A 9925-nucleotide genomic window follows, 5' to 3' on the forward strand; every position below is an offset into this window, starting at 1 on the left:
TCACGCCGTTATTTCGCCTCCAGCTCTCTCCCCGTGTCGAGGCGTTCCATACGACCTAGGCGCCTTCCTCTCCCGCTCCGTCTGCTCTGGGTATGACCCCAAATCGCACCTCGATACTATGAACCTATTCTGACTCGAGAGTAGGAGGTCTGGACGGTTGTGAACCGGAGATGGGGGCCGGGCTGAGTGTTTTACCACGAGAGGCAGAGTCAAGAGTCCCATCATGCGCTGATGTAACTCACTTTCTGAGCTGGGTGACTTTGTGATGGGTTCCTGAGTCTTGCATATCTCAGTGCCTCGGACGTATCTCGCTCAATGGCCTAGGTTCGCTGCCAGTCACAACCTACCCCCTGTTCACCAGGCGCCAACTTGGTGACGCAAGGGGGCTAGTCAGGCAGCTTTGCCTTGAATTCGGCGCCTGGATCGACCTCAATCATTTCGCTGTTTGGCTCCTTAGTCACCTTCGGACCGACTCTCAAGATGCGCGCGCTGAATGCCTATTGCGGCACGAGCCTCTTGATATGGATGCATCATGACGGTTGCTGCATGGCAGGCTTCATGCGTGTCTGCCTTGCACTTCAGCCTAGCCAGCATCCCTCCTGCCCAGCACATGATACCTCGGGCAAACGGAATGGCAGCCCAGACGGTGATATGACCTTTTTGGTCCTCAAGATGGCATATCATGCCTTATCAGGCCATCGGCTACTCCGAGAGCTATTGAGAGATGCGTACGGGACTTTGGGAGGCCGGTCTCAGGTTAAGTAGCATCCATAAGGGCGTATCCTTCTGGCGACTGCTGATTGGCAACAATACGACATTGTCTACGAACAGTGGGGGACGAATGTGCCTGGACAGTCCAGGCATCGTATGCGCAGATATTGGCGTTCAGAGGGGACCCCTTGGCATGCTCGCTGTTCTACTTTTCAGACAACACGGAAGCGTTAGCGCTTGCGCTCGTCACTGAACATCGACTACTTAAATGAGAGCGTCTGGCTGATAGATTTGGACACTCATCTTCTCAAACATCAGACCTTTGGAACTCTCCCAACGTTCAACCCAAAATGCCCATCAATCTTGACAACATTTCATTCTACTCGGCTCCAGCGCAAGCTGTGCGTCCACCGGCAGCCAAAAGCACAATAATACCTCCTTCAGACGACACTACGACCACACCCGATCAGAACACGAGTCATAGAGACAAGAACCCAATCGTGTCCTCCCAATCCCTTCCAGAGGCAAATGTTGAGGGCAAAGTCATTTCAAAAGATAGGCCGTATCTGCGGATTGAACGCTGCCCGGCAACAGGCGATATGGGCCACAGCCCAGCCAAGAAGCCTGTGGCAGTGGACTTCAATACGCGCGAGAACTCGCCTGAGACGGCGGCTTGGTCTGCCAACTGTCTACCAGTCTCGTTCCCTTTGTTGCCATCCGGGGCATTCGCTGCGGCAATGCTTCCCTCGCACCCAGACCCAGGTCCCCAAGCTGCCAACAACACAGCCGACCCGGCTCTCCTTCTAAAGTCGACTGGGAATGCATCGACTGTCAGCTTAGAGAGACCTGTCAAAGAAAGCACTCCGCCATACACCGAGCAGCTGCCCCAAGTGAGTCAAGCAGCCCATGATGAATTTACGACCTGGCTGCAACATCAACAAGTCGTGCCATCCAGCAGCGCGGAAGTTGGAGAGACCCCAGAATCCCCGAGAGGACCTGCCGAAAAGTCTGGCACGATGCAAAGCCCAGTGTTAGCCGAAAGTGGGCTGCCGTACTCTAGTTTGGCATCCCTAGGCCAAGACACGCCATGTCACGCCGAAGATTACACACGCCAACTCCTCTCCAGACAAGAGACTCTCAATCCGTGGCCAAACGCTGGTAACAACGAAAGTAGCCCTAGCTCAACCGATCGAAGCGAGCCACTGATCACAGAAACGGCGTTTCATTCCAGCATTTATTCACCTTCACCGGACGAAATACACATGGATGCTGAGACGACAGCATCAGATGCTCCTCCTATACACTTATCTCGAGTCCATCGCCGAGCTCGCAAATCACGACTACCAGCGGGCGCTTATGCTGAAGTCGATTCGGACCCGGAATCTAGCGATGAGGATGGCGCTCGTGGAACCAATGATGACTGCATCGGAGATCAAGCCAACCCGGACAGAATCCAGCGAGGGCCCCAGGGCTGTGAGGACAATTCTGACCAACGCGGTCAGCCAAAACCCAAACGTCGTAAAAGAAACTTCCAGGAGACTGTTGGCACCAGCAGGGCTCTGAGACCACGGGACACGTCATCGCAATTAGCAGTAGAGCTAAGACGAAGGTCAGAGCGGGCTCCAAATCGACCAAGGACAAGTGGAATTCTGACCCCGCAGGTCTCTCCTGCTTCTACCGAGAAAGAAATAGACCCCAGATCCTTCTTTGCGCAATATGATGAGTGGCCTCTCAAGAATGCAGTCCTGAAGCGCATCACAGATGGAATTGTAACGACATTTCAACTGCAATGGGAGCAGCCGTCCACAGAACGACAACAGACGCATTGCTATCCCTCAGTTAGTCGGCCTTCAGGTTCTTCGCTAAAGGGACGAAAGTCTGCGAGGCGATCTGCCAAGTCCAGATGCCCGTTTTCAGAACAGGAGAATGAACTCTTGATTCAACTGAAAGGACAGGGCCTTTCATGGAGGGAGATCCACAACAGTTTCTCGAGTTCCTTTCCGGGCCGGTCTCTCGGGACGTTGCAAGTCCACTTCTCTACTAAGCTGAAGATGACGAGATAAAAGGGCTTGGTAAGGTGCGACATATGCGTGTAGATAGGTCGATGGATTGAGAGAACGGAAATGGACTTGGACATGTAAGGAGAGATCTATTGTAGGTCTTTAAATGTGTCAGATAGCCTTACACTTCCCAATTATCACCCTGGAAATTTTCGCGGTGTCAAGGAAGGAAGCTGGTTCTTTGGTCTGTCCTATTAAAAACGCTGCCCTACATCCTGAATGACCAATATCTTTTTGACTGATGGTAGGATGACACAAAGTTGCTAACGTGTATTGTCGGCAGCTGGAATAATCCTCCCACTCACCAATTGCAAGTTGCGTTTCCTTCTAGAAGCGAATATCCTCCTGGATTTTGACCCAACCAGCGAAACTCTCCGGAATCTCACTCTAGGACATGGCAACTCCGATCCTTTCTAGAGACACTACCTCGGACGTAACATTTCGGCTGACCTTTGGGGCGTCCTCCGGGGGCAGAAGCTACAACAGGCGCTCATGAAGCAATCTTGCAGCATAGGTCACTCCATCTCCGAGCGTCGCCCTATCGGCCTCACATTAGAGCAGTCTACATCGGTCGCCACGCATCCGACTATCAGGGAGCTGACAAAACCTCTTCGAGAACTGCCGCAAGGCTCCAAACAGTATAACCAAGTCGAGCGAGCGAGGCGGAACGAAAAGCAGAGGCTCCGGAGAGAACTCAAACAGAGAATCAGAGACGAGTGGACTGACAAGCAAGCCACAGACGACATCGAGCGTCAGATACATGGCATCGGATTTGCCAACCCTGCGAACAGACGACACCTGTCGACCTCAGGGCCCAGCACCAAGGCACCTGATGAAGAAACTCACTGCCCCGATCGTGACCACGCTCGAAGGTCAATATCGAAGGAGGGATGAAGCCATCGAGGCTGTTTCCACATATTGTCTTGTTCAGGAAGGATGCACTGTGCCCCGGTCTCGCCCTCGGTCGACACCAGAGGCCGCCATTTGTTGCTCTACTTCTGATCCGCCTGAGGGCGGCCAGTTGGACCTCGTCACACGATCTGTTCTCATCACTAACGATAAGGAGCGGCCCAAGAGATGCTTTATCTGTATTGGACAGGCCTCGGATTTAATTCCGGACGACAAGGGTCGATTGGACGAACTCACCCATGAGTTCTGCTCTCGGCGGGCTCCAGTCATGTTTTCGGCTTCGTTGCAGCTTTTCAAGAGATCCGCGTCGTTGAAAAGGTGGGCTATCGGCGATAGGGGCGATCCGTAGGGCATGCCGGTGTTGATTCTGGATGTTTCGGATCGGAATCTGTCTAAGTTGATCTCAATATCCAAGAGAACTGGCAATTCAATGCACCGCCACTTCGTCAGTACGTCCCTTCCCCGGTTTGTACAGGAGTCAGCTGTGCGAAGGACTATAGAAGGCGCTTGGCACGGCCAGGAGAAATAGGCATGCTGCCATTTCCTTGAGCCCCAGGCTTCGTATATCCATCTTGTACACGATTGATGCAGTGCGTGTTCACTCCCGCATGTGACTATCTGGGAGCAGCCCGTATGTTTCGGCAGGGTAGCTCAGTCTTTGTGCTATTGTAGTATCCACGATTTTTCCAACCGTGTTGAAGAGTGCTATTAGGCCTGTATATTTTGTGCGCTGTGTAGTTTCTTCATCTGGCTTTCTCAAACCTACTGTGGTGGACTTCCTGAAGTGTTTCGGACAATGTCCGAGATTGGAGGATGTGCGCACGAGGTGTAGTGCAATCCATTTGTCAGGCTTATGCCAGTGCACTCGTTACAACGATTGTCACACTATGCTTAGGGGACACTATGGTCTTACACAAGCATGACTAAGTTTGTTAGATTGACGCTTGTGTCCGGATATAAGGCAGCTGACACTTGGTTATCCGCATAGCTGTAATATGCAAGAGCCGGTGAGAGCGGGTAGATACAAGACAGAACCCCGCTTCGACCGGGATGGGTGGAATCCCTCAATCAAGCACAACAATTACTCTTTGATCAATGAACCCCAGGTGTATTGCATCTAATAGACATCGATTATCTATCAAAGTTTGCCAAGAATATGCCGGCATACGGGATCTTCAATCCACTACTAAGATAGTCGGGGTATTCCGATAGCCACTCATTCCTCATTTTCATCAATACATTCCATTGACCCCCGCCTGACAGTCGTGCCCCGACACCATTTTCTCCCCATCCGAAGTGCCATTTTGGTTATGCCATCGGGATCCGAGGCCTTCAGCGACATCAGCCAACCTGACAAATCAAGCTAATCAAGTGATATTGCGAAAGAACAGCGACATGCGCAGCTGAGTGCATCTCTAGTCCGGAAACATTGCGCAAAGAGCACGGAACCTATCAGCATGGCGCTTATGAGGAGTCGCATAAGGGCTTTGCAATACGCGTAGTGTAAGGTGGGGTGCAGTGGAAGGGCAACAGGCAAGAGAGGAACAACTGCATTGTTCCGAATTATTGAGAGACTACCAGCAGGTTTAGGCGGTTGCGTATGCGACAGAGCAGCGGCTGAGACGATGATTTATTTCTAGTAGGCGGTGAATAGATCAGCAAGTCCTACTGGGTAGTCGGTCTGGACAAGGGTTTGTCGTGAAAAGGGAGGACGCTCCGCAATTCGGTAAGTGGTGTAGAAAGCCCCTTACGGATACCCGCTCGATCCGTAGGCGGTGAACAAGCGCCAGGCCCAGCACTGGGCGGTGAGACTAGTGCTTGGCGTGAACCAGTCTGCGACTCAGGTGTATGATCTTGTGAGCAAACGGTGAGATTTACGGTGAAGTCGCCACCTGGACGGTGCGATTTCAGGAAGGCGGTGTCAAGCCAAGAGCAGACTCTTACCTCGGATAGGAAGGTGGTGAGTAGTAACGATGGGGCTCGTGCGCGGTTAGATAGGAAGGTGGTGTGACTGACAGAGCTCTCGAATCAAGCACGGACATTCCATCCAGTCGGGCAGGCGGTATGGAGCCCGGCACATCATGGGCCATTCTCGGCAGGCGGTGGACTTGATTACTCTCTTCCCGGTATTCGGTCTCGGCATCATGTTAAGAGATGAAGCCTTGTCCAAGGAGCATATCCTGGAAACAGAATTGAAGCGCATCTTTACCACAGCGATGAGCTCGATGTGCAAGTCACGTGATCCATGGCAAAAATTTCTGTACAAACAGGGACACTAGCCGCTACTAAACCTTAGCATCGACCTTTTCCAACATCACTCACATCATTGTTCAAGTTCCAATTTACCAACGACCACTTCTTCTCATCAAGAAATCATCGACAATAATCAAAAATGGCTAGCATGACCTCTCCAGCTGAGCCGTGGTCTCTGAAGGGTAAAACTGCCATCGTGACCGGAGGCTCCCGAGGAATCGGCAGTGGGATTGCCGTACACTTTGCCCGCAAGGGCTTGGAAAACCTCGCCATCACGTATGTGGCGAACAAGGCCGCTGCCGATAACACTCTGGCAAAGTGTCGCGAACTGGGTGTCAGGAACGCCGTTGCCATCAAGGCAGATTCAACAGATCCGACAATCGGCCCAAAGATCATCAAAGACGCCCTGAGCGCACTCAAGGTTACGACTATTGATATTCTGGTCAACAATGCGATTCTCGCCGACATCAGCAACACGTCGGACGTTAAGACGCTCCAGGCCAAGGACTTCAATGATCTTATGGTCGCAAATGTCTACACTCCTGTCAGCCTGACAACTGCCTTCATGGAGCACGTCCCCAAGTACGGTGGTCGCGTCATCAACATCTCCAGCATTGCTGGCAAGTTGGGTAACTCGGACCCAATCATCACGTACGGAGCCACGAAAGCCGCGCTCGAGAGCTTCACGAGGTCTTTTGCCGACACCTTTGCCTCAGACAAGGGAATGACCTTCAACAGCGTCGCGGTTGGGCCCACGGAGACTGATACGCTGGCCAAGTCGAGGGAAATGGATCCGGAGTTCATCGAAAAGCAGACAGAGTATATTACTGTTGGTCCCCGTCTCGGAAACACTGACGATATTGCCTACATCGTTGGCTTCCTTGCGAGTGAGGAGGGACGTTGGGTCAATGGAGCTGCAGTCAGTGCAAACGGTGGATATCGCCCACTTCTTGCGCTTTTTGGCTAAATTTCGACTTACATCGTATGACTTGTACACAGAGCTTTCTAGTTGAGTGCGTGAATCAATCACAGTGCTTTCAGTAGATAATCGCTTGGAAAATCATTCACTTGACTTCCGAAAAAAAAAAAAAAAAAAAAAAAAAAAAAAAAAAAAAAAAAAACCCTTAGCATGAACCCAAATCATTTCTCAAGAGCCTCGAGTCCTATATCTTCGACCCGTTACGATCGAAGCCCTCATGTTTGGTATCTCATTAGTATACTATTGTACTAATGATACTTTATGTATCATTCTCACGACAGTTGTCGGCTTTTCGTAGGGCATATGTACACGGGAGACTACACATGTTCGCTGAGGACCTAGAACACCATTTTGGCATTGCTGCCTACGTTTTTAGTGGAAAGCAAGGAAACGATAGCGTGGAGGCGGGGTTAGTCTTGACGCTAACCTCCGCTGTAGGCCCATGTTACCCGGCCCAGCTCGAACAGTGAACAGCTATTGCGATTTCGGCCAAGGTCAAAGATGTAAGACAGTCAGGAGCACGTTGATTGATTGATTGATTAATTCCTACTCGGTTTTGGCCGCTTTAGTCAGCAGCTATGCCCGGATAGCGGGGTTTGGCTAACAGCCGACGCGCTCCGAGTATTAATCCGCAACGCCCCACTTCACCAATGCAAAACACTGACCAGCTGTCCCCTACTCGTGCCCGCCCCCACTTTAATTGGGAACTCGGGACTCGTCACCCACTAAAGTGGGTGCTGAGCACCCATATGTCCAGATCGGCCAGATGTCCAGAAAAGCATCAATTGTAACTATTCCCACTTTCAACCTCTCTTTAGCCAGCGGCCGCAACCCCAATCATCAACTATATATAGCAGCTGCAATCTCCCATCTTTCCTCATCATGCGAGCCTTTTTGGCGGTTTGGCGGATCTTTTGCTCAGCTGACTTAATAACCCCAAGGGCCTTTGTATACTCATTATCCTGCCTCTGCTTCACCATACTCCTCCCATCTCTTACTCGAATAACCCCTCCTGTTTGAAGTTGGCTGTTTCTTGCCTGTCGACGAGCCTTTCGGACTTGTTCAGCTAAGTTGGTTCTTGAAAGATCCCTCTTGATCTGGATCAGTTCAGACCCTTGGGTTAAAGCCCCTCTAATGAAGCGATGCAGGTTCTGGCTAAATGGTGATACCTCTCCAGTCAACTCATGGATCTGGTCGTGGATGATCTCTGAGGCCTCAGATAGCCTAACATACAGACAACGATGAATCCGACTCAGATTCATTGAAATGCCCATAGAAATAGAAATGGGTCCCTAACATACAGACAACGATGAATCCGACTCAGATTCATTGAAATGCCCATAGAAATAGAAATGGGTCCCTAAAGACAAGGGGTCAGATTCATTGAAACGACAGGGGGTCAGCTTCATTGAGTTTTTCTTATCTAAAATAGACGATATAGACATGCATCGAAAGCTGAGAATTAGGCGAGCTCAGAAATGATCTTACCTTTATTATAAACCCAGTATTCACCTCTATATGTATAGATTCGTGATTGACGGTTTGATAGGGTCAAGATGGCTCGTGCATGGCTGCACCAATGATCGGTAGGGTGGCCGTTACTCAGATGGCTCGTGCGTCGAACCTTTGAACAGCATCACTACCAAAGCTAGACGTCTAGTAAAGGCTAAGAGCAGTCAAGATCTCAAATCGCATATGTTTAACGAGTTTGTATTTGGCCGTTTGATTCAGCAACTAGTATACTATAACCCCTCCATGCATAACCATAGAATCTGCATTCTGTAGCATACGTTCATCATGCCTATAACATCATAAAGCATGCCGACCTCATCCATCTCGGTAAGCCTAGTGGGTGTTCTGGCAGAAAGGCTTAGTCGGGCGACGGCCAGTCAGCAACAATGACCGCTTGTGACTGATTTCGTTATTTGTCTTCCGTTTTTCGATAAGATCTAACAATTGGTTATTACATGCGATTATTACATATGGAATTGTTACTTACTATCCGTAGTATCGGCGCGCTAGGCTGTACCAAGGTGGTCTCCTATCGTCAGGATATTCTTCACCAGGACCATGTCCTTTTGCTGGATGGTGACACGATGGGCATGGATAGCAGCCAAGTTCGACACTAAGATGATTAGCGAATGAAAACTAGTAAGTTAGGACAGCTTACTCTCAAAAACAGACGTCAATAAATCCTCAGACGCAACCTGGAGCGCCTCCGATGCGCTTGCTTGAATACGAAGGCCGCCTTCATGCTCGGCATGCTTGGTGCTCTGGGTAACCTCTCGGACCAGTCGCTGGAAGAGGGTCTTCTGGAGGCAGAAGCTTGTCGATTGCTGTATCTTCCGGATCTCTCGGAGAGCAGCCACTAGAAATATTAGAGATGTAATAACCAGATGTAATAATCAAACTTACCGCCAGGCTTGAAGCGTCGTTGGCGTTTCGACTTGCCAACAGTGATGGGGCGGCGTTGGCTAGTGGGGGGGTACGAGGACCGACGGGAGGAGCGATGCGAGGACCGATGCTGGGAGCAGGGGAGGGAGTGTGGGCGTCGGAATCTGCCATGGTCGTAGTATGTACGATACCCTGTTTTTGTAAGTAATAATAAAAGGTAGGAAGGAATTAAAATTACCTCGAATTGCTTGGGGACAAAGTAAGAAGAAGAGAAAAGAAGAGGACGCAGGAGGCCTTTTTATATTAAGAAAAAGAGACGCCGGTGATTCACTGGTCGGAAGGTACGTACCACGGGTCGTGATAATTGGCAACTACTACGGAAGCTACCTGCCCTCAATGGTAGCTCTCCGCACCATATCTTATAAATTTTCTTTCGCTACGCGTCGGTCTTTTTCTTTTATTACATACCCGCCTTTTTCCTTTACTTTCTCCTACCTTTTCCTTCTTGAAAGCCACCACTTTTGCCGCATTCCTCTAACCTTCCTCGCATACATTATCCTGCAGAACACAATGTCGTCAGCTTCTCCTGGGCAAGGTAAGTCATACTAAGGAATATAAG

The 9925-nt window shown here is 50.3% G+C and overlaps 5 protein-coding genes across 5 annotated transcripts; 3 read left to right on the forward strand and 2 right to left on the reverse strand.

Moving 5' to 3' along the window:
* Window positions 1-913: 913 nt before the first annotated feature.
* Window positions 914-3153, forward strand: BDP81DRAFT_66640 (uncharacterized protein). The gene has a single exon (XM_060596130.1). The coding sequence runs from the start codon at window positions 1062-1064 to the stop codon at window positions 2772-2774; it is 1713 nt and encodes a 570-aa protein (XP_060442787.1). The 5' UTR covers window positions 914-1061; the 3' UTR covers window positions 2775-3153.
* On the forward strand, window positions 3020-4154 carry BDP81DRAFT_66647 (uncharacterized protein). Its single transcript, XM_060596131.1, has 2 exons — window positions 3020-3399; window positions 3452-4154. Exons 1-2 carry the CDS (start codon window positions 3264-3266, stop codon window positions 4027-4029), a joined length of 714 nt encoding a protein of 237 aa, XP_060442788.1. The 5' UTR covers window positions 3020-3263; the 3' UTR covers window positions 4030-4154.
* On the reverse strand, window positions 4154-4512 carry BDP81DRAFT_494711 (uncharacterized protein; the record flags this gene model as incomplete). Its single annotated transcript, XM_060595389.1, has 1 exon — window positions 4154-4512. A coding segment is annotated over one exon (234 nt), but the record flags the coding sequence as incomplete, so codon positions are not given.
* A 1340-nt stretch (window positions 4513-5852) lies between these two features.
* Window positions 5853-7028, forward strand: BDP81DRAFT_433833 (uncharacterized protein). The gene has a single exon (XM_060590897.1). The coding sequence runs from the start codon at window positions 6073-6075 to the stop codon at window positions 6898-6900; it is 828 nt and encodes a 275-aa protein (XP_060442790.1). The 5' UTR covers window positions 5853-6072; the 3' UTR covers window positions 6901-7028.
* A 1578-nt stretch (window positions 7029-8606) lies between these two features.
* Window positions 8607-9493, reverse strand: BDP81DRAFT_433838 (histone H3). Its single transcript, XM_060590898.1, has 5 exons — window positions 9412-9493; window positions 9328-9358; window positions 9083-9280; window positions 8912-9037; window positions 8607-8861 (listed from the first exon to the last, which is right to left on the reverse strand). Exons 1-4 carry the CDS (start codon window positions 9475-9477, stop codon window positions 8931-8933), a joined length of 402 nt encoding a protein of 133 aa, XP_060442791.1. The 5' UTR covers window positions 9478-9493; the 3' UTR covers window positions 8607-8861; window positions 8912-8930.
* Window positions 9494-9925: the final 432 nt, after the last annotated feature.

The sequence above is a fragment of the Colletotrichum phormii genome (assembly GCF_030913505.1).
Source record: "Colletotrichum phormii strain CBS 102054 chromosome Unknown BDP81scaffold_16, whole genome shotgun sequence".
NCBI classification, from domain to species: domain Eukaryota; kingdom Fungi; phylum Ascomycota; class Sordariomycetes; order Glomerellales; family Glomerellaceae; genus Colletotrichum; species Colletotrichum phormii.

Excerpts from the sequence above, each read along its gene's own strand:
- BDP81DRAFT_66640 (XM_060596130.1), top strand. The coding sequence starts at position 1,062 with ATGCCCATCAATCTTGACAACATTTCATTCTACTCGGCTCCAGCGCAA.
- BDP81DRAFT_66647 (XM_060596131.1), top strand. The coding sequence starts at position 3,264 with ATGAAGCAATCTTGCAGCATAGGTCACTCCATCTCCGAGCGTCGCCCT. Across the intron at positions 3,400-3,451 it reads TCTTCGAGAACTGCCGCAAG|GCTCCGGAGAGAACTCAAAC; the intron begins GCTCCAAACAGT and ends CGAAAAGCAGAG.
- BDP81DRAFT_433833 (XM_060590897.1), top strand. The coding sequence starts at position 6,073 with ATGGCTAGCATGACCTCTCCAGCTGAGCCGTGGTCTCTGAAGGGTAAA.
- BDP81DRAFT_433838 (XM_060590898.1), bottom strand. The coding sequence starts at position 9,477 with ATGGCAGATTCCGACGCCCACACTCCCTCCCCTGCTCCCAGCATCGGT. Across the intron at positions 9,281-9,327 it reads ACGACGCTTCAAGCCTGGCG|TGGCTGCTCTCCGAGAGATC; the intron begins GTAAGTTTGATT and ends TAATATTTCTAG. Across the intron at positions 9,038-9,082 it reads ATTGACGTCTGTTTTTGAGA|TGTCGAACTTGGCTGCTATC; the intron begins GTAAGCTGTCCT and ends TAATCATCTTAG.